At 33.6% G+C, this 23885-nt stretch overlaps 1 protein-coding gene across 2 annotated transcripts in view; it reads right to left on the bottom strand.

Moving 5' to 3' along the window:
- The window catches only part of syt17 (synaptotagmin XVII), an 83654-nt gene that overhangs the window by 22284 nt on the left and 37485 nt on the right, over positions 1 to 23885 (bottom strand). For both annotated transcript variants that reach the window (XM_090197762.1, XM_090197764.1), the window contains one exon: positions 632 to 706. In XM_090197762.1, the coding sequence (XP_090053888.1) occupies positions 632 to 706 (75 nt within the window). The remainder of the gene's footprint in view (positions 1 to 631; positions 707 to 23885) is intronic.

Raw genomic sequence — 23885 nt, 5'->3', positions numbered from 1 at the left:
TGTTGTGTCGTGGTGTTGTTGTTGTTGTGGTATTGTGGTGTTGTGGTGGTGTTGTGGTGTTGTGTCGTGGTGTTGTTGATGTTGTGGTATTGTGGTGTTGTTGTGGTGTTGTGGTGTTGTTGTGGTGTTGTGGTGTTGTTGTGGTGTTGTGGTGGTGTTGTGGTGGTGTTGTTGTGATGTTGTTGTGTTCGAGGGCGATGCGTTCACCACCCTCGTGACTATAGAACAGATGTGCAGCTAGGAGAGAGTGTCAGTGTTAGTGTCACACACGCACGCACACACACACACACGCACACACACACACACACACACACACACACACACACACACACACACAAAGTCAGTGTTGTGCCTCTCCTGGCCAATAAACAACAGATTGGGCCTCAGTGGGCCTAAAGATGACTGTATGTCTATGTAAGAGAGGCTGAGAGGAGGAGAGGAGGAGTAGGAGGAGGACGAGGGAATGAGGAGGAAGAGGAGGAGAGGAGGCTGAGGAGCTTGATAACGGTTTCACATCCAAAGGGAAGAATCCACTTAGATCAATGTGTTGAACTAAGACAGTGTGTGTTGAATTAAGACACTTAGTGTGTGTTGAACTAAGACATTTAGTTTGTGTGTGTGTTCTTCCTACCTGAGAACTAGGTACCAGGGCCTTCCACCAATGACCACCTTTCACCAGATCAACCTCACTCAGAGGCAGCGCCACCTACCAATGAAAACACACCATTACAGAACTAATGTATCAGACAGGGATGAATGTGCCTTGCATAATTATTCATCCCTCTTGGCGTTTTTTCCTATTTTGTTGCATTACAACCTGTCATTTAAATGGATTTTTATTTGGATTTCGTGTAATGGACAAACACAAAATAGTCCAAATTGGTGAAGAAAAAAAAAAAAAAAAATTTGTTATAAAGATCTCTAAAAAAAAATATGAAACGGAAAGTGGTGCGTGCACATGATCTGTCACATGATCTCAGTATATATACACCTGTTCTGAAAGGCCCCAGAGTCTGCAACACCACTAAGCAAGGGGCACCACAAAGCAAGCGACACCATGAAGACGAAGGAGCTCTCTAAACAGGTCAGAGACAAAGTTGTGGAAAAGTACAGATCAGGGTTGGGTTATAAAAAAATATCCAATACTTTGAACATCCCACGGAGCACTATTAAATCCATTATTAAAAAATGGAAAGAATATGGCACCACAACAAACCTGTCAAGAGAGGGCCACCCACCAAAACTAATGAACCAGGTCATTAATCAGAGAGGCAACAAAGAGACCAAAGATAACCCTGAAGGAGCTGCAAAGCTCCACAGCGGAGACTGGAGTATTTGTCCATAGGACCACTTTAATCCGTACACTCCACAGAGCTGGGCTTTACGGAGGAGTGGCCAGAAAAAAGTCATTGCTTAAAGAAAAAAATAAGCAAACACATTTGGTGTTCGCCAAAAGGCATGTGGGAGACTCCCCAAACATATGGAAGAAGGTACTCTGGTCAGATGAGACTGAAATTGATATTTTTGGCCATCAAGGAAAACGCTATGTCTGGCGCAAACCCAACACTTCCCATCACCCCGAGAACACCATCCCCACAGTGAAGCATGGTGTTGGCAGCATCATGCTGTGTGGGATGGTTGTCATTGGCAGGGACTGGGAAACTGGTCATAATTGAAGAAATTATGGATGGGGCTAAACAGGGACATTCTTGAGGGAAACCTGTTTCAGTCTTCCAGAGATTTGAGACCGGGACGGAGATTCACCTTCCAGCAGGACAATGACCCTAAGCATACTGCTAAAGCAGCACTTGAGTGGTTTATGGGGAAACATGTAAATGTCTTGGAATGGCCTAGTCAAAGCCCAGACCTCAATCCAATTGAGAATCTGTGGTATGACTTAAAGATTGCTGTACACCAGCGGAACCCATCCAACTTGAAGGAGCTGGAGCAGTTTTGCCTTGAAGAATGGGCAAAAATCCCAGTGGCCAGATGTGCCAAGCTTATAGAGACACAGCCCAAGAGACTTGCAGCTGTAATTGCTGCAAAAGGTGGCTCTACAAAGTATTGGGGGTGAATAGTTATGCACACTCAAGTTTTCTGTTTTTTTGTCTTATTTCTTGTTAGTTTCACAATAAAAAAATATTTTGCATCTTCAAAGTGGTAGGCATGATGTGTAAATCAAATGATACAACCCCCCCCCCCCCCCCCAAAATCTATGTTAATTCCAGGTTGTAAGGCAACAAAATGGAAAAATGCCAAGGGGGGTGAATACTTTCACAAGCCACTGTATCTTCCTGGTCCGGGACATCCTGTGTACACACATTGTTTTTATTGGCTCAATACTCAAGAAGGAGGCACAGTGATGCCGAAACGTTGGTGATTTACCCAATAAATGACTGGGAGTTTATATAGAGAGCCTACAACTCTCTGTATTTTATATAGCTGAGTGATTTACCCAGTAAATGACTGGGAGTTTATATATAGAGCCTACAACTCTCTGTATTTTATATAGCTGAGTGATTTACCCAGTAAATGACTGGGAGTTTATATAGAGAGCCTACAACTCTCTGTATTTTATATAGCTGAGTGATTTACCCAGTAAATTACTTTAGAGTTTATATAGAGAGCCTACAACTCTCTGTATTTTATATAGCTGAGTGATTTACCCAGTAAATGACTTTAGAGTTTATATAGAGAGCCTACAACTCTCTGTATTTTATATAGCTGAGTGATTTACCCAATAAATGACTTTAGAGTTTATATAGAGAGCCTACAACTCTCTGTATTTTATATAGCTGAGTGATTTACCCAGTAAATGACTTTAGAGTTTATATATAGAGCCTACAACTCTCTGTATTTTATATAGCTGAGTGATTTACCCAGTAAATGACTTTAGAGTTTATATAGAGAGCCTACAACTCTCTGTATTTTATATAGCTGAGTGATTTACCCAATAAATGACTGGGAGTTTATATATAGAGCCTACAACTCTCTGTATTTTATATAGCTGAGTGATTTACCCAATAAATGACTGGGAGTTTATATAGAGAGCCTACAACTCTCTGTATTTTATATAGCTGAGTGATTTACCCAATAAATGACTTTAGAGTTTATATAGAGAGCCTACAACTCTCTGTATTTTATATAGCTGAGTGATTTACCCAATAAATGACTGGGAGTTTATATAGAGAGCCTACAACTCTCTGTATTTTATATAGCTGAGTGATTTACCCAATAAATGACTTTAGAGTTTATATATAGAGCCTACAACTATCTGTATTTTATATAGCTGAGTGATTTACCCAGTAAATGACTGGGAGTTTATATATAGAGCCTACAACTCTCTGTATTTTATATAGCTGAGTGATTTACCCAATAAATGACTTTAGAGTTTATATAGAGAGCCTACAACTCTCTGTATTTTATATAGCTGAGTGATTTACCCAGTAAATGACTTTAGAGTTTATATAGAGAGCCTACAACTCTCTGTATTTTATATAGCTGAGTGATTTACCCAGTAAATGACTTTAGAGTTTATATATAGAGCCTACAACTCTGTATTTTATATAGCTGAGTGATTTACCCAATAAATGACTTTAGAGTTTATATATAGAGCCTACAACTCTCTGTATTTTATATAGCTGAGTGATTTACCCAATAAATGACTTTAGAGTTTATATATAGAGCCTACAACTCTCTGTATTTTATATAGCTGAGTGATTTACCCAATAAATGACTGGGAGTTTATATATAGAGCCTACAACTCTCTGTATTTTATATAGCTGAGTGATTTACCCAGTAAATGACTGGGAGTTTATATAGAGAGCCTACAACTCTCTGTATTTTATATAGCTGAGTGATTTACCCAGTAAATGACTGGGAGTTTATATAGAGAGCCTACAACTCTCTGTATTTTATATAGCTGAGTGATTTACCCAGTAAATGACTGGGAGTTTATATAGAGAGCCTACAACTCTCTGTATTTTATATAGCTGAGTGATTTACCCAGTAAATGACTTTAGAGTTTATATAGAGAGCCTACAACTCTCTGTATTTTATATAGCTGAGTGATTTACCCAGTAAATGACTTTAGAGTTTATATAGAGAGCCTACAACTCTCTGTATTTTATATAGCTGAGTGATTTACCCAGTAAATGACTTTAGAGTTTATATATAGAGCCTACAACTCTCTGTATTTTATATAGCTGAGTGATTTACCCAGTAAATGACTTTAGAGTTTATATAGAGAGCCTACAACTCTCTGTATTTTATATAGCTGAGTGATTTACCCAATAAATGACTGGGAGTTTATATATAGAGCCTACAACTCTCTGTATTTTATATAGCTGAGTGATTTACCCAGTAAATGACTGGGAGTTTATATAGAGAGCCTACAACTCTCTGTATTTTATATAGCTGAGTGATTTACCCAGTAAATGACTTTAGAGTTTATATAGAGAGCCTACAACTCTCTGTATTTTATATAGCTGAGTGATTTACCCAGTAAATGACTTTAGAGTTTATATATAGAGCCTACAACTCTCTGTATTTTATATAGCTGAGTGATTTACCCAGTAAATGACTTTAGAGTTTATATATAGAGCCTACAACTCTCTGTATTTTATATAGCTGAGTGATTTACCCAGTAAATGACTTTAGAGTTTATATAGAGAGCCTACAACTCTCTGTATTTTATATAGCTGAGTGATTTACCCAGTAAATGACTTTAGAGTTTATATAGAGAGCCTACAACTCTCTGTATTTTATATAGCTGAGTGATTTACCCAGTAAATGACTTTAGAGTTTATATAGAGAGCCTACAACTCTCTGTATTTTATATAGCTGAGTGATTTACCCAGTAAATGACTTTAGAGTTTATATAGAGAGCCTACAACTCTCTGTATTTTATATAGCTGAGTGATTTACCCAGTAAATGACTTTAGAGTTTATATAGAGAGCCTACAACTCTCTGTATTTTATATAGCTGAGTGATTTACCCAATAAATGACTGGGAGTTTATATATAGAGCCTACAACTCTCTGTATTTTATATAGCTGAGTGATTTACCCAGTAAATGACTGGGAGTTTATATAGAGAGCCTACAACTCTCTGTATTTTATATAGCTGAGTGATTTACCCAATAAATGACTTTAGAGTTTATATATAGAGCCTACAACTCTCTGTATTTTATATAGCTGAGTGATTTACCCAATAAATGACTTTAGAGTTTATATATAGAGCCTACAACTCTCTGTATTTTATATAGCTGAGTGATTTACCCAGTAAATGACTGGGAGTTTATATAGAGAGCCTACAACTCTCTGTATTTTATATAGCTGAGTGATTTACCCAATAAATGACTTTAGAGTTTATATATAGAGCCTACAACTCTCTGTATTTTATATAGCTGAGTGATTTACCCAATAAATGACTGGGAGTTTATATAGAGAGCCTACAACTCTCTGTATTTTATATAGCTGAGTGATTTACCCAATAAATGACTTTAGAGTTTATATAGAGAGCCTACAACTCTCTGTATTTTATATAGCTGAGTGATTTACCCAATAAATGACTTTAGAGTTTATATAGAGAGCCTACAACTCTCTGTATTTTATATAGCTGAGTGATTTACCCAGTAAATGACTTTAGAGTTTATATATAGAGAGCCTACAACTCTCTGTATTTTATATAGCTGAGTGATTTACCCAATAAATGACTTTAGAGTTTATATAGAGAGCCTACAACTCTCTGTATTTTATATAGCTGAGTGATTTACCCAATAAATGACTTTAGAGTTTATATAGAGAGCCTACAACTCTCTGTATTTTATATAGCTGAGTGATTTACCCAGTAAATGACTTTAGAGTTTATATAGAGAGCCTACAACTCTCTGTATTTTATATAGCTGAGTGATTTACCCAGTAAATGACTTTAGAGTTTATATAGAGAGCCTACAACTCTCTGTATTTTATATAGCTGAGTGATTTACCCAGTAAATGACTTTAGAGTTTATATAGAGAGCCTACAACTCTCTGTATTTTATATAGCTGAGTGATTTACCCAATAAATGACTTTAGAGTTTATATAGAGAGCCTACAACTCTCTGTATTTTATATAGCTGAGTGATTTACCCAATAAATGACTTTAGAGTTTATATAGAGAGCCTACAACTCTCTGTATTTTATATAGCTGAGTGATTTACCCAATAAATGACTTTAGAGTTTATATATAGAGCCTACAACTCTCTGTATTTTATATAGCTGAGTGATTTACCCAATAAATGACTTTAGAGTTTATATAGAGAGCCTACAACTCTCTGTATTTTATATAGCTGAGTGATTTACCCAATAAATGACTTTAGAGTTTATATAGAGAGCCTACAACTCTCTGTATTTTATATAGCTGAGTGATTTACCCAATAAATGACTTTAGAGTTTATATAGAGAGCCTACAACTCTCTGTATTTTATATAGCTGAGTGATTTACCCAATAAATGACTTTAGAGTTTATATAGAGAGCCTACAACTCTCTGTATTTTATATAGCTGAGTGATTTACCCAATAAATGACTTTAGAGTTTATATAGAGAGCCTACAACTCTCTGTATTTGATATAGCTGAGTGATTTACCCAGTAAATGACTGGGAGTTTATATAGAGAGCCTACAACTCTCTGTATTTTATATAGCTGAGTGATTTACCCAGTAAATGACTGGGAGTTTATATAGAGAGCCTACAACTCTCTGTATTTTATATAGCTGAGTGATTTACCCAATAAATGACTGGGAGTTTATATATAGAGCCTACAACTCTCTGTATTTTATATAGCTGAGTGATTTACCCAGTAAATGACTGGGAGTTTATATATAGAGCCTACAACTCTCTGTATTTTATATAGCTGAGTGATTTACCCAATAAATGACTGGGAGTTTATATAGAGAGCCTACAACTCTCTGTATTTTATATAGCTGAGTGATTTACCCAGTAAATGACTGGGAGTTTATATAGAGAGCCTACAACTCTCTGTATTTTATATAGCTGAGTGATTTACCCAATAAATTACTTTAGAGTTTATATAGAGAGCCTACAACTCTCTGTATTTTATATAGCTGAGTGATTTACCCAGTAAATGACTTTAGAGTTTATATATAGAGCCTACAACTCTCTGTATTTTATATAGCTGAGTGATTTACCCAGTAAATGACTGGGAGTTTATATAGAGAGCCTACAACTCTCTGTATTTTATATAGCTGAGTGATTTACCCAATAAATGACTGGGAGTTTATATATAGAGCCTACAACTCTCTGTATTTTATATAGCTGAGTGATTTACCCAGTAAATGACTGGGAGTTTATATATAGAGCCTACAACTCTCTGTATTTTATATAGCTGAGTGATTTACCCAGTAAATGACTTTAGAGTTTATATAGAGAGCCTACAACTCTCTGTATTTTATATAGCTGAGTGATTTACCCAGTAAATGACTGGGAGTTTATATAGAGAGCCTACAACTCTCTGTATTTTATATAGCTGAGTGATTTACCCAATAAATGACTGGGAGTTTATATAGAGAGCCTACAACTCTCTGTATTTTATATAGCTGAGTGATTTACCCAGTAAATGACTTTAGAGTTTATATAGAGAGCCTACAACTCTCTGTATTTTATATAGCTGAGTGATTTACCCAATAAATGACTGGGAGTTTATATAGAGAGCCTACAACTCTCTGTATTTTATATAGCTGAGTGATTTACCCAGTAAATGACTTTAGAGTTTATATAGAGAGCCTACAACTCTCTGTATTTTATATAGCTGAGTGATTTACCCAGTAAATGACTTTAGAGTTTATATAGAGAGCCTACAACTCTCTGTATTTTATATAGCTGAGTGATTTACCCAGTAAATGACTGGGAGTTGATATAGAGAGCCTACAACTCTCTGTATTTTATATAGCTGAGTGATTTACCCAGTAAATGACTGGGAGTTTATATAGAGAGCCTACAACTCTCTGTATTTTATATAGCTGAGTGATTTACCCAATAAATGACTTTAGAGTTTATATAGAGAGCCTACAACTCTCTGTATTTTATATAGCTGAGTGATTTACCCAATAAATGACTTTAGAGTTTATATAGAGAGCCTACAACTCTCTGTATTTTATATAGCTGAGTGATTTACCCAATAAATGACTTTAGAGTTTATATAGAGAGCCTACAACTCTCTGTATTTTATATAGCTGAGTGATTTACCCAGTAAATGACTTTAGAGTTTATATATAGAGCCTACAACTCTCTGTATTTTATATAGCTGAGTGATTTACCCAGTAAATGACTGGGAGTTTATATAGAGAGCCTACAACTCTCTGTATTTTATATAGCTGAGTGATTTACCCAATAAATGACTGGGAGTTTATATATAGAGCCTACAACTCTCTGTATTTTATATAGCTGAGTGATTTACCCAGTAAATGACTTTAGAGTTTATATAGAGAGCCTACAACTCTCTGTATTTTATATAGCTGAGTGATTTACCCAGTAAATGACTTTAGAGTTTATATAGAGAGCCTACAACTCTCTGTATTTTATATAGCTGAGTGATTTACCCAGTAAATGACTGGGAGTTTATATATAGAGCCTACAACTCTCTGTATTTTATATAGCTGAGTGATTTACCCAATAAATGACTTTAGAGTTTATATAGAGAGCCTACAACTCTCTGTATTTTATATAGCTGAGTGATTTACCCAATAAATGACTTTAGAGTTTATATAGAGAGCCTACAACTCTCTGTATTTTATATAGCTGAGTGATTTACCCAATAAATGACTTTAGAGTTTATATAGAGAGCCTACAACTCTCTGTATTTTATATAGCTGAGTGATTTACCCAGTAAATGACTTTAGAGTTTATATATAGAGCCTACAACTCTCTGTATTTTATATAGCTGAGTGATTTACCCAATAAATGACTTTAGAGTTTATATAGAGAGCCTACAACTCTCTGTATTTTATATAGCTGAGTGATTTACCCAGTAAATGACTTTAGAGTTTATATATAGAGCCTACAACTCTCTGTATTTTATATAGCTGAGTGATTTACCCAATAAATGACTTTAGAGTTTATATAGAGAGCCTACAACTCTCTGTATTTTATATAGCTGAGTGATTTACCCAATAAATGACTGGGAGTTTATATAGAGAGCCTACAACTCTCTGTATTTTATATAGCTGAGTGATTTACCCAATAAATGACTTTAGAGTTTATATAGAGAGCCTACAACTCTCTGTATTTTATATAGCTGAGTGATTTACCCAATAAATGACTTTAGAGTTTATATATAGAGCCTACAACTCTCTGTATTTTATATAGCTGAGTGATTTACCCAGTAAATGACTGGGAGTTTATATATAGAGCCTACAACTCTCTTTATTTTATATAGCTGAGTGATTTACCCAATAAATGACTTTAGAGTTTATATAGAGAGCCTACAACTCTCTGTATTTTATATAGCTGAGTGATTTACCCAGTAAATGACTTTAGAGTTTATATATAGAGCCTACAACTCTCTGTATTTTATATAGCTGAGTGATTTACCCAATAAATGACTTTAGAGTTTATATAGAGAGCCTACAACTCTCTGTATTTTATATAGCTGAGTGATTTACCCAGTAAATGACTTTAGAGTTTATATAGAGAGCCTACAACTCTCTGTATTTTATATAGCTGAGTGATTTACCCAATAAATGACTTTAGAGTTTATATAGAGAGCCTACAACTCTCTGTATTTTATATAGCTGAGTGATTTACCCAGTAAATGACTTTAGAGTTTATATAGAGAGCCTACAACTCTCTGTATTTTATATAGCTGAGTGATTTACCCAGTAAATGACTTTAGAGTTTATATAGAGAGCCTACAACTCTCTGTATTTTATATAGCTGAGTGATTTACCCAATAAATGACTTTAGAGTTTATTTAGAGAGCCTACAACTCTCTTTATTTTATATAGCTGAGTGATTTACCCAGTAAATGACTGGGAGTTTATATATAGAGCCTACAACTCTCTGTATTTTATATAGCTGAGTGATTTACCCAGTAAATGACTTTAGAGTTTATATAGAGAGCCTACAACTCTCTGTATTTTATATAGCTGAGTGATTTACCCAGTAAATGACTTTAGAGTTTATATAGAGAGCCTACAACTCTCTGTATTTTATATAGCTGAGTGATTTACCCAGTAAATGACTTTAGAGTTTATATAGAGAGCCTACAACTCTCTGTATTTTATATAGCTGAGTGATTTACCCAGTAAATGACTTTAGAGTTTATATAGAGAGCCTACAACTCTCTGTATTTTATATAGCTGAGTGATTTACCCAGTAAATGACTTTAGAGTTTATATAGAGAGCCTACAACTCTCTGTATTTTATATAGCTGAGTGATTTACCCAATAAATGACTGGGAGTTTATATAGAGAGCCTACAACTCTCTGTATTTTATATAGCTGAGTGATTTACCCAGTAAATGACTTTAGAGTTTATATAGAGAGCCTACAACTCTCTTTATTTTATATAGCTGAGTGATTTACCCAGTAAATGACTTTAGAGTTTATATATAGAGCCTACAACTCTCTGTATTTTATATAGCTGAGTGATTTACCCAATAAATGACTTTAGAGTTTATATAGAGAGCCTACAACTCTCTTTATTTTATATAGCTGAGTGATTTACCCAGTAAATGACTTTAGAGTTTATATATAGAGCCTACAACTCTCTGTATTTTATATAGCTGAGTGATTTACCCAATAAATGACTTTAGAGTTTATATAGAGAGCCTACAACTCTCTGTATTTTATATAGCTGAGTGATTTACCCAGTAAATGACTTTAGAGTTTATATATAGAGCCTACAACTCTCTGTATTTTATATAGCTGAGTGATTTACCCAGTAAATGACTGGGAGTTTATATAGAGAGCCTACAACTCTCTTTATTTTATATAGCTGAGTGATTTACCCAGTAAATGACTGGGAGTTTATATAGAGAGCCTACAACTCTCTTTATTTTATATAGCTGAGTGATTTACCCAATAAATGACTTTAGAGTTTATATAGAGAGCCTACAACTCTCTTTATTTTATATAGCTGAGTGATTTACCCAGTAAATGACTGGGAGTTTATATAGAGAGCCTACAACTCTCTTTATTTTATATAGCTGAGTGATTTACCCAATAAATGACTTTAGAGTTTATATAGAGAGCCTACAACTCTCTTTATTTTATATAGCTGAGTGATTTACCCAGTAAATGACTTTAGAGTTTATATAGAGAGCCTACAACTCTCTGTATTTTATATAGCTGAGTGATTTACCCAGTAAATGACTTTAGAGTTTATATAGAGAGCCTACAACTCTCTGTATTTTATATAGCTGAGTGATTTACCCAGTAAATGACTTTAGAGTTTATATAGAGAGCCTACAACTCTCTGTATTTTATATAGCTGAGTGATTTACCCAGTAAATGACTTTAGAGTTTATATAGAGAGCCTACAACTCTCTGTATTTTATATAGCTGAGTGATTTACCCAGTAAATGACTGGGAGTTTATATAGAGAGCCTACAACTCTCTGTATTTTATATAGCTGAGTGATTTACCCAGTAAATGACTTTAGAGTTTATATATAGAGCCTACAACTCTCTGTATTTTATATAGCTGAGTGATTTACCCAGTAAATGACTGGGAGTTTATATAGAGAGCCTACAACTCTCTGTATTTTATATAGCTGAGTGATTTACCCAGTAAATGACTGGGAGTTTATATATAGAGCCTACAACTCTCTGTATTTTATATAGCTGAGTGATTTACCCAGTAAATGACTGGGAGTTTATATATAGAGCCTACAACTCTCTGTATTTTATATAGCTGAGTGATTTACCCAGTAAATGACTTTAGAGTTTATATAGAGAGCCTACAACTCTCTGTATTTTATATAGCTGAGTGATTTACCCAATAAATGACTTTAGAGTTTATATAGAGAGCCTACAACTCTCTGTATTTTATATAGCTGAGTGATTTACCCAATAAATGACTTTAGAGTTTATATATAGAGCCTACAACTCTCTGTATTTTATATAGCTGAGTGATTTACCCAATAAATGACTTTAGAGTTTATATAGAGAGCCTACAACTCTCTGTATTTTATATAGCTGAGCGATTTACCCAATAAATGACTTTAGAGTTTATATAGAGAGCCTACAACTCTCTGTATTTTATATAGCTGAGTGATTTACCCAATAAATGACTGGGAGTTTATATAGAGAGCCTACAACTCTCTGTATTTTATATAGCTGAGTGATTTACCCAATAAATGACTTTAGAGTTTATATAGAGAGCCTACAACTCTCTGTATTTTATATAGCTGAGTGATTTACCCAATAAATGACTTTAGAGTTTATATAGAGAGCCTACAACTCTCTGTATTTTATATAGCTGAGTGATTTACCCAATAAATGACTTTAGAGTTTATATAGAGAGCCTACAACTCTCTGTATTTTATATAGCTGAGTGATTTACCCAGTAAATGACTGGGAGTTTATATAGAGAGCCTACAACTCTCTGTATTTTATATAGCTGAGTGATTTACCCAATAAATGACTTTAGAGTTTATATAGAGAGCCTACAACTCTCTGTATTTTATATAGCTGAGTGATTTACCCAGTAAATGACTTTAGAGTTTATATAGAGAGCCTACAACTCTCTGTATTTTATATAGCTGAGTGATTTACCCAGTAAATGACTTTAGAGTTTATATAGAGAGCCTACAACTCTCTGTATTTTATATAGCTGAGTGATTTACCCAATAAATGACTTTAGAGTTTATATAGAGAGCCTACAACTCTCTGTATTTTATATAGCTGAGTGATTTACCCAATAAATGACTTTAGAGTTTATATATAGAGCCTACAACTCTCTGTATTTTATATAGCTGAGTGATTTACCCAGTAAATGACTGGGAGTTTATATAGAGAGCCTACAACTCTCTGTATTTTATATAGCTGAGTGATTTACCCAGTAAATGACTGGGAGTTTATATAGAGAGCCTACAACTCTCTGTATTTTATATAGCTGAGTGATTTACCCAATAAATGACTGGGAGTTTATATAGAGAGCCTACAACTCTCTGTATTTTATATAGCTGAGTGATTTACCCAGTAAATGACTTTAGAGTTTATATAGAGAGCCTACAACTCTCTGTATTTTATATAGCTGAGTGATTTACCCAATAAATGACTTTAGAGTTTATATAGAGAGCCTACAACTCTCTGTATTTTATATAGCTGAGTGATTTACCCAGTAAATGACTGGGAGTTTATATAGAGAGCCTACAACTCTCTGTATTTTATATAGCTGAGTGATTTACCCAGTAAATGACTTTAGAGTTTATATAGAGAGCCTACAACTCTCTGTATTTTATATAGCTGAGTGATTTACCCAGTAAATGACTTTAGAGTTTATATATAGAGCCTACAACTCTCTGTATTTTATATAGCTGAGTGATTTACCCAATAAATGACTGGGAGTTTATATAGAGAGCCTACAACTCTCTGTATTTTATATAGCTGAGTGATTTACCCAATAAATGACTTTAGAGTTTATATATAGAGCCTACAACTCTCTGTATTTTATATAGCTGAGTGATTTACCCAATAAATGACTTTAGAGTTTATATATAGAGCCTACAACTCTCTGTATTTTATATAGCTGAGTGATTTACCCAGTAAATAACTTTAGAGTTTATATAGAGAGCCTACAACTCTCTGTATTTTATATAGCTGAGTGATTTACCCAATAAATGACTTTAGAGTTTATATAGAGAGCCTACAACTCTCTGTATTTTATATAGCTGAGTGATTTACCCAATAAATGACTTTAGAGTTTATATAGAGAGCCTACAACTCTCTGTATTTTATATAGCTGAGTGATTTACCCAGTAAATGACTTTAGAGTTTATATAGAGAGCCTACAACTCTCTGTATTTTATATAGCTGAGTGATTTACCCAGTAAATGACTTTAGAGTTTATATAGAGAGCCTACAACTCTCTGTATTTTATATAGCTGAGTGATTTACCCAATAAATGACTTTAGAGTTTATATAGAGAGCCTACAACTCTCTGTATTTTATATAGCTGAGTGATTTACCCAATAAATGACTTTAGAGTTTATATAGAGAGCCTACAACTCTCTGTATTTTATATAGCTGAGTGATTTACCCAGTAAATGACTTTAGAGTTTATATAGAGAGCCTACAACTCTCTGTATTTTATATAGCTGAGTGATTTACCCAGTAAATGACTGGGAGTTTATATAGAGAGCCTACAACTCTCTGTATTTTATATAGCTGAGTGATTTACCCAGTAAATGACTTTAGAGTTTATATAGAGAGCCTACAACTCTCTGTATTTTATATAGCTGAGTGATTTACCCAATAAATGACTGGGAGTTTATATAGAGAGCCTACAACTCTCTGTATTTTATATAGCTGAGTGATTTACCCAATAAATGACTTTAGAGTTTATATATAGAGCCTACAACTCTCTGTATTTTATATAGCTGAGTGATTTACCCAGTAAATGACTGGGAGTTTATATAGAGAGCCTACAACTCTCTGTATGTTATATAGCTGAGTGATTTACCCAATAAATGACTTTAGAGTTTATATAGAGAGCCTACAACTCTCTGTATTTTATATAGCTGAGTGATTTACCCAGTAAATGACTTTAGAGTTTATATAGAGAGCCTACAACTCTCTGTATTTTATATAGCTGAGTGATTTACCCAATAAATGACTGGGAGTTTATATAGAGAGCCTACAACTCTCTGTATTTTATATAGCTGAGTGATTTACCCAGTAAATGACTGGGAGTTTATATATAGAGCCTACAACTCTCTGTATTTTATATAGCTGAGTGATTTACCCAATAAATGACTTTAGAGTTTATATAGAGAGCCTACAACTCTCTGTATTTTATATAGCTGAGTGATTTACCCAATAAATGACTTTAGAGTTTATATATAGAGCCTACAACTCTCTGTATTTTATATAGCTGAGTGATTTACCCAGTAAATGACTGGGAGTTTATATAGAGAGCCTACAACTCTCTGTATTTTATATAGCTGAGTGATTTACCCAATAAATGACTTTAGAGTTTATATAGAGAGCCTACAACTCTCTGTATTTTATATAGCTGAGTGATTTACCCAATAAATGACTTTAGAGTTTATATAGAGAGCCTACAACTCTCTGTATTTTATATAGCTGAGTGATTTACCCAGTAAATGACTTTAGAGTTTATATATAGAGCCTACAACTCTCTGTATTTTATATAGCTGAGTGATTTACCCAGTAAATGACTGGGAGTTTATATAGAGAGCCTACAACTCTCTGTATTTTATATAGCTGAGTGATTTACCCAATAAATGACTTTAGAGTTTATATATAGAGCCTACAACTCTCTGTATTTTATATAGCTGAGTGATTTACCCAATAAATGACTTTAGAGTTTATATAGAGAGCCTACAACTCTCTGTATTTTATATAGCTGAGTGATTTACCCAGTAAATGACTTTAGAGTTTATATAGAGAGCCTACAACTCTCTGTATTTTATATAGCTGAGTGATTTACCCAATAAATGACTGGGAGTTTATATAGAGAGCCTACAACTCTCTGTATTTTATATAGCTGAGTGATTTACCCAATACATGACTTTAGAGTTTATATAGAGAGCCTACAACTCTCTGTATTTTATATAGCTGAGTGATTTACCCAGTAAATGACTTTAGAGTTTATATAGAGAGCCTACAACTCTCTGTATTTTATATAGCTGAGTGATTTACCCAATAAATGACTGGGAGTTTATATAGAGAGCCTACAACTCTCTGTATTTTATATAGCTGAGTGATTTACCCAATAAATGACTTTAGAGTTTATATAGAGAGCCTACAACTCTCTGTATTTTATATAGCTGAGTGATTTACCCAGTAAATGACTGGGAGTTTATATAGAGAGCCTACAACTCTCTGTATTTTATATAGCTGAGTGATTTACCCAATAAATGACTTTAGAGTTTATATAGAGAGCCTACAACTCTCTGTATTTTATATAGCTGAGTGATTTACCCAGTAAATGACTTTAGAGTTTATATATAGAGCCTACAACTCTCTGTATTTTATATAGCTGAGTGATTTACCCAGTAAATGACTGGGAGTTTATATAGAGAGCCTACAACTCTCTGTATTTTATATAGCTGAGTGATTTACCCAATAAATGACTTTAGAGTTTATATATAGAGCCTACAACTCTCTGTATTTTATATAGCTGAGTGATTTACCCAGTAAATGACTTTAGAGTTTATATATAGAGCCTACAACTCTCTGTATTTTATATAGCTGAGTGATTTACCCAATAAATGACTTTAGAGTTTATATAGAGAGCCTACAACTCTCTGTATTTTATATAGCTGAGTGATTTACCCAGTAAATGACTTTAGAGTTTATATAGAGAGCCTACAACTCTCTGTATTTTATATAGCTGAGTGATTTACCCAGTAAATGACTGGGAGTTTATATAGAGAGCCTACAACTCTCTGTATTTTATATAGCTGAGTGATTTACCCAATAAATGACTTTAGAGTTTATATAGAGAGCCTACAACTCTCTGTATTTTATATAGCTGAGTGATTTACCCAATAAATGACTGGGAGTTTATATAGAGAGCCTACAACTCTCTGTATTTTATATAGCTGAGTGATTTACCCAGTAAATGACTGGGAGTTTATATAGAGAGCCTACAACTCTCTGTATTTTATATAGCTGAGTGATTTACCCAATAAATGACTTTAGAGTTTATATATAGAGCCTACAACTCTCTGTATTTTATATAGCTGAGTGATTTACCCAGTAAATGACTTTAGAGTTTATATAGAGAGCCTACAACTCTCTGTATTTTATATAGCTGAGTGATTTACCCAATAAATGACTGGGAGTTTATATATAGAGCCTACAACTCTCTGTATTTTATATAGCTGAGTGATTTACCCAGTAAATGACTGGGAGTTTATATAGAGAGCCTACAACTCTCTGTATTTTATATAGCTGAGTGATTTACCCAATAAATGACTGGGAGTTTATATAGAGAGCCTACAACTCTCTGTATTTTATATAGCTGAGTGATTTACCCAATAAATGACTTTAGAGTTTATATAGAGAGCCTACAACTCTCTGTATTTTATGTAGCTGAGTGATTTACCCAGTAAATGACTGGGAGTTTATATAGAGAGCCTACAACTCTCTGTATTTTATATAGCTGAGTGATTTACCCAATAAATGACTGGGAGTTTATATAGAGAGCCTACAACTCTCTGTATTTTATATAGCTGAGTGATTTACCCAATAAATGACTGGGAGTTTATATATAGAGCCTACAACTCTCTGTATTTTATATAGCTGAGTGATTTACCCAATAAATGACTGGGAGTTTATATATAGAGCCTACAACTCTCTGTATTTTATATAGCTGAGTGATTTACCCAATAAATGACTTTAGAGTTTATATAGAGAGCCTACAACTCTCTGTATTTTATATAGCTGAGTGATTTACCCAATAAATGACTTTAGAGTTTATATAGAGAGCCTACAACTCTCTGTATTTTATATAGCTGAGTGATTTACCCAATAAATGACTTTAGAGTTTATATAGAGAGCCTACAACTCTCTGTATTTTATATAGCTGAGTGATTTACCCAGTAAATGACTTTAGAGTTTATATAGAGAGCCTACAACTCTCTGTATTTTATATAGCTGAGTGATTTACCCAATAAATGACTTTAGAGTTTATATATAGAGCCTCCAACTCTCTTTATTTTATATAGCTGAGTGATTTACCCAGTAAATGACTGGGAGTTTATATAGAGAGCCTACAACTCTCTGTATTTTATATAGCTGAGTGATTTACCCAGTAAATGACTTTAGAGTTTATATAGAGAGCCTACAACTCTCTGTATTTTATATAGCTGAGTGATTTACCCAGTAAATGACTTTAGAGTTTATATAGAGAGCCTACAACTCTCTGTATTTTATATAGCTGAGTGATTTACCCAATAAATGACTTTAGAGTTTATATAGAGAGCCTACAACTCTCTGTATTTTATATAGCTGAGTGATTTACCCAGTAAATGACTGGGAGTTTATATAGAGAGCCTACAACTCTCTGTATTTTATATAGCTGAGTGATTTACCCAGTAAATGACTGGGAGTTTATATAGAGAGCCTACAACTCTCTGTATTTTATATAGCTGAGTGATTTACCCAATAAATGACTTTAGAGTTTATATAGAGAGCCTACAACTCTCTGTATTTTATATAGCTGAGTGATTTACCCAGTAAATGACTTTAGAGTTTATATAGAGAGCCTACAACTCTCTGTATTTTATATAGCTGAGTGATTTACCCAATAAATGACTTTAGAGTTTATATATAGAGCCTACAACTCTCTGTATTTTATATAGCTGAGTGATTTACCCAATAAATGACTTTAGAGTTTATATATAGAGCCTACAACTCTCTGTATTTTATATAGCTGAGTGATTTACCCAGTAAATGACTGGGAGTTTATATAGAGAGCCTACAACTCTCTGTATTTTATATAGCTGAGTGATTTACCCAGTAAATGACTTTAGAGTTTATATAGAGAGCCTACAACTCTCTGTATTTTATATAGCTGAGTGATTTACCCAATAAATGACTTTAGAGTTTATATATAGAGCCTACAACTCTCTGTATTTTATATAGCTGAGTGATTTACCCAGTAAATGACTTTAGAGTTTATATAGAGAGCCTACAACTCTCTGTATTTTATATAGCTGAGTGATTTACCCAGTAAATGACTTTAGAGTTTATATATAGAGCCTACAACTCTCTGTATTTTATATAGCTGAGTGATTTACCCAGTAAATGACTTTAGAGTTTATATAGAGAGCCTACAACTCTCTGTATTTTATATAGCTGAGTGATTTACCCAGTAAATGACTTTAGAGTTTATATAGAGAGCCTACAACTCTCTGTATTTTATATAGCTGAGTGATTTACCCAGTAAATGACTTTAGAGTTTATATAGAGAGCCTACAACTCTCTGTATTTTATATAGCTGAGTGATTTACCCAATAAATGACTTTAGAGTTTATATAGAGAGCCTACAACTCTCTGTATTTTATATAGCTGAGTGATTTACCCAGTAAATGACTTTAGAGTTTATATAGAGAGCCTACAACTCTCTGTATTTTATATAGCTGAGTGATTTACCCAGTAAATGACTTTAGAGTTTATATAGAGAGCCTACAACTCTCTGTATTTTATATAGCTGAGTGATTTACCCAGTAAATGACTGGGAGTTTATATAGAGAGCCTACAACTCTCTGTATTTTATATAGCTGAGTGATTTACCCAGTAAATGACTGGGAGTTTATATATAGAGCCTACAACTCTCTTTATTTTATATAGCTGAGTGATTTACCCAATAAATGACTTTAGAGTTTATATAGAGAGCCTACAACTCTCTTTATTTTATATAGCTGAGTGATTTACCCAGTAAATGACTGGGAGTTTATATATAGAGCCTACAACTCTCTGTATTTTATATAGCTGAGTGATTTACCCAGTAAATGACTGGGAGTTTATATAGAGAGCCTACAACTCTCTGTATTTTATATAGCTGAGTGATTTACCCAGTAAATGACTTTAGAGTTTATATATAGAGCCTACAACTCTCTGTATTTTATATAGCTGAGTGATTTACCCAGTAAATGACTGGGAGTTTATATAGAGAGCCTACAACTCTCTGTATTTTATATAGCTGAGTGATTTACCCAGTAAATGACTGGGAGTTTATATAGAGAGCCTACAACTCTCTGTATTTTATATAGCTGAGTGATTTACCCAATAAATGACTTTAGAGTTTATATAGAGAGCCTACAACTCTCTGTATTTTATATAGCTGAGTGATTTACCCAGTAAATGACTTTAGAGTTTATATAGAGAGCCTACAACTCTCTTTATTTTATATAGCTGAGTGATTTACCCAGTAAATGACTTTAGAGTTTATATAGAGAGCCTACAACTCTCTGTATTTTATATAGCTGAGTGATTTACCCAATAAATGACTTTAGAGTTTATATAGAGAGCCTACAACTCTCTTTATTTTATATAGCTGAGTGATTTACCCAATAAATGACTTTAGAGTTTATATAGAGAGCCTACAACTCTCTGTATTTTATATAGCTGAGTGATTTACCCAATAAATGACTTTAGAGTTTATATATAGAGCCTACAACTCTCTGTATTTTATATAGCTGAGTGATTTACCCAATAAATGACTTTAGAGTTTATATAGAGAGCCTACAACTCTCTGTATTTTATATAGCTGAGTGATTTACCCAATAAATGACTGGGAGTTTATATAGAGAGCCTACAACTCTCTGTATTTTATATAGCTGAGTGATTTACCCAGTAAATGACTTTAGAGTTTATATAGAGAGCCTACAACTCTTTGTATTTTATATAGCTGAGTGATTTACCCAATAAATGACTGGGAGTTTATATAGAGAGCCTACAACTCTCTGTATTTTATATAGCTGAGTGATTTACCCAGTAAATGACTTTAGAGTTTATATAGAGAGCCTACAACTCTCTGTATTTTATATAGCTGAGTGATTTACCCAATAAATGACTTTAGAGTTTATATAGAGAGCCTACAACTCTCTGTATTTTATATAGCTGAGTGATTTACCCAATAAATGACTGGGAGTTTATATATAGAGCCTACAACTCTCTTTATTTTATATAGCTGAGTGATTTACCCAATAAATGACTGGGAGTTTATATATAGAGCCTACAACTCTCTTTATTTTATATAGCTGAGTGATTTACCCAGTAAATGACTGGGAGTTTATATAGAGAGCCTACAACTCTCTGTATTTTATATAGCTGAGTGATTTACCCAATAAATGACTGGGAGTTTATATATAGAGCCTACAACTCTCTTTATTTTATATAGCTGAGTGATTTACCCAGTAAATGACTGGGAGTTTATATAGAGAGCCTACAACTCTCTGTATTTTATATAGCTGAGTGATTTACCCAATAAATGACTTTAGAGTTTATATAGAGAGCCTACAACTCTCTGTATTTTATATAGCTGAGTGATTTACCCAATAAATGACTTTAGAGTTTATATATAGAGCCTACAACTCTCTGTATTTTATATAGCTGAGTGATTTACCCAATAAATGACTTTAGAGTTTATATAGAGAGCCTACAACTCTCTGTATTTTATATAGCTGAGTGATTTACCCAGTAAATGACTTTAGAGTTTATATAGAGAGCCTACAACTCTCTGTATTTTATATAGCTGAGTGATTTACCCAATAAATGACTTTAGAGTTTATATAGAGAGCCTACAACTCTCTGTATTTTATATAGCTGAGTGATTTACCCAATAAATGACTTTAAAGTTTATATAGAGAGCCTACAACTCTCTGTATTTTATATAGCTGAGTGATTTACCCAATAAATGACTTTAGAGTTTATATAGAGAGCCTACAACTCTCTGTATTTTATATAGCTGAGTGATTTACCCAATAAATGACTGGGAGTTTATATAGAGAGCCTACAACTCTCTGTATTTTATATAGCTGAGTGATTTACCCAGTAAATGACTGGGAGTTTATATATAGAGCCTACAACTCTCTGTATTTTATATAGCTGAGTGATTTACCCAATAAATGACTTTAGAGTTTATATAGAGAGCCTACAACTCTCTGTATTTTATATAGCTGAGTGATTTACCCAATAAATGACTTTAGAGTTTATATAGAGAGCCTACAACTCTCTGTATTTTATATAGCTGAGTGATTTACCCAATAAATGACTTTAGAGTTTATATAGAGAGCCTACAACTCTCTGTATTTTATATAGCTGAGTGATTTACCCAGTAAATGACTTTAGAGTTTATATAGAGAGCCTACAACTCTCTGTATTTTATATAGCTGAGTGATTTACCCAATAAATGACTGGGAGTTTATATAGAGAGCCTACAACTCTCTGTATTTTATATAGCTGAGCGATTTACCCAGTAAATGACTGGGAGTTTATATATAGAGCCTACAACTCTCTGTATTTTATATAGCTGAGTGATTTACCCAATAAATGACTTTAGAGTTTATATATAGAGCCTACAACTCTCTGTATTTTATATAGCTGAGTGATTTACCCAATAAATGACTTTAGAGTTTATATAGAGAGCCTACAACTCTCTGTATTTTATATAGCTGAGTGATTTACCCAATAAATGACTTTAGAGTTTATATAGAGAGCCTACAACTCTCTGTATTTTATATAGCTGAGTGATTTACCCAATAAATGACTTTAGAGTTTATATAGAGAGCCTACAACTCTCTGTATTTTATATAGCTGAGTGATTTACCCAATAAATGACTGGGAGTTTATATAGAGAGCCTACAACTCTCTGTATTTTATATAGCTGAGCGATTTACCCAGTAAATGACTTTAGAGTTTATATAGAGAGCCTACAACTCTCTGTATTTTATATAGCTGAGTGATTTACCCAGTAAATGACTTTAGAGTTTATATAGAGAGCCTACAACTCTCTGTATTTTATATAGCTGAGTGATTTACCCAGTAAATGACTTTAGAGTTTATATAGAGAGCCTACAACTCTCTGTATTTTATATAGCTGAGTGATTTACCCAGTAAATGACTTTAGAGTTTATATAGAGAGCCTACAACTCTCTGTATTTTATATAGCTGAGTGATTTACCCAATAAATGACTTTAGAGTTTATATAGAGAGCCTACAACTCTCTGTATTTTATATAGCTGAGTGATTTACCCAGTAAATGACTTTAGAGTTTATATAGAGAGCCTACAACTCTCTGTATTTTATATAGCTGAGTGATTTACCCAATAAATGACTTTAGAGTTTATATAGAGAGCCTACAACTCTCTGTATTTTATATAGCTGAGTGATTTACCCAGTAAATGACTTTAGAGTTTATATAGAGAGCCTACAACTCTCTGTATTTTATATAGCTGAGTGATTTACCCAGTAAATGACTTTAGAGTTTATATAGAGAGCCTACAACTCTCTGTATTTTATATAGCTGAGTGATTTACCCAGTAAATGACTGGGAGTTTATATAGAGAGCCTACAACTCTCTGTATTTTATATAGCTGAGTGATTTACCCAGTAAATGACTTTAGAGTTTATATAGAGAGCCTACAACTCTCTGTATTTTATATAGCTGAGTGATTTACCCAATAAATGACTTTAGAGTTTATATAGAGAGCCTACAACTCTCTGTATTTTATATAGCTGAGTGATTTACCCAATAAATGACTGGGAGTTTATATAGAGAGCCTACAACTCTCTGTATTTTATATAGCTGAGTGATTTACCCAATAAATGACTTTAGAGTTTATATAGAGAGCCTACAACTCTCTGTATTTTATATAGCTGAGTGATTTACCCAGTAAATGACTGGGAGTTTATATAGAGAGCCTACAACTCTCTGTATTTTATATAGCTGAGTGATTTACCCAATAAATGACTTTAGAGTTTATATAGAGAGCCTACAACTCTCTGTATTTTATATAGCTGAGTGATTTACCCAGTAAATGACTGGGAGTTTATATATAGAGCCTACAACTCTCTGTATTTTATATAGCTGAGTGATTTACCCAATAAATGACTTTAGAGTTTATATAGAGAGCCTACAACTCTCTGTATTTTATATAGCTGAGTGATTTACCCAGTAAATGACTGG

This window comes from Oncorhynchus mykiss, chromosome 13 (genome assembly GCF_057628025.1).
Source record: "Oncorhynchus mykiss isolate SJ-2025 chromosome 13, ASM5762802v1, whole genome shotgun sequence".
Taxonomy (NCBI): domain Eukaryota; kingdom Metazoa; phylum Chordata; class Actinopteri; order Salmoniformes; family Salmonidae; genus Oncorhynchus; species Oncorhynchus mykiss.
The sequence above is the reverse complement of the archived record's forward strand: the minus strand, read 5'-3'. Positions and strand labels throughout refer to the sequence as shown.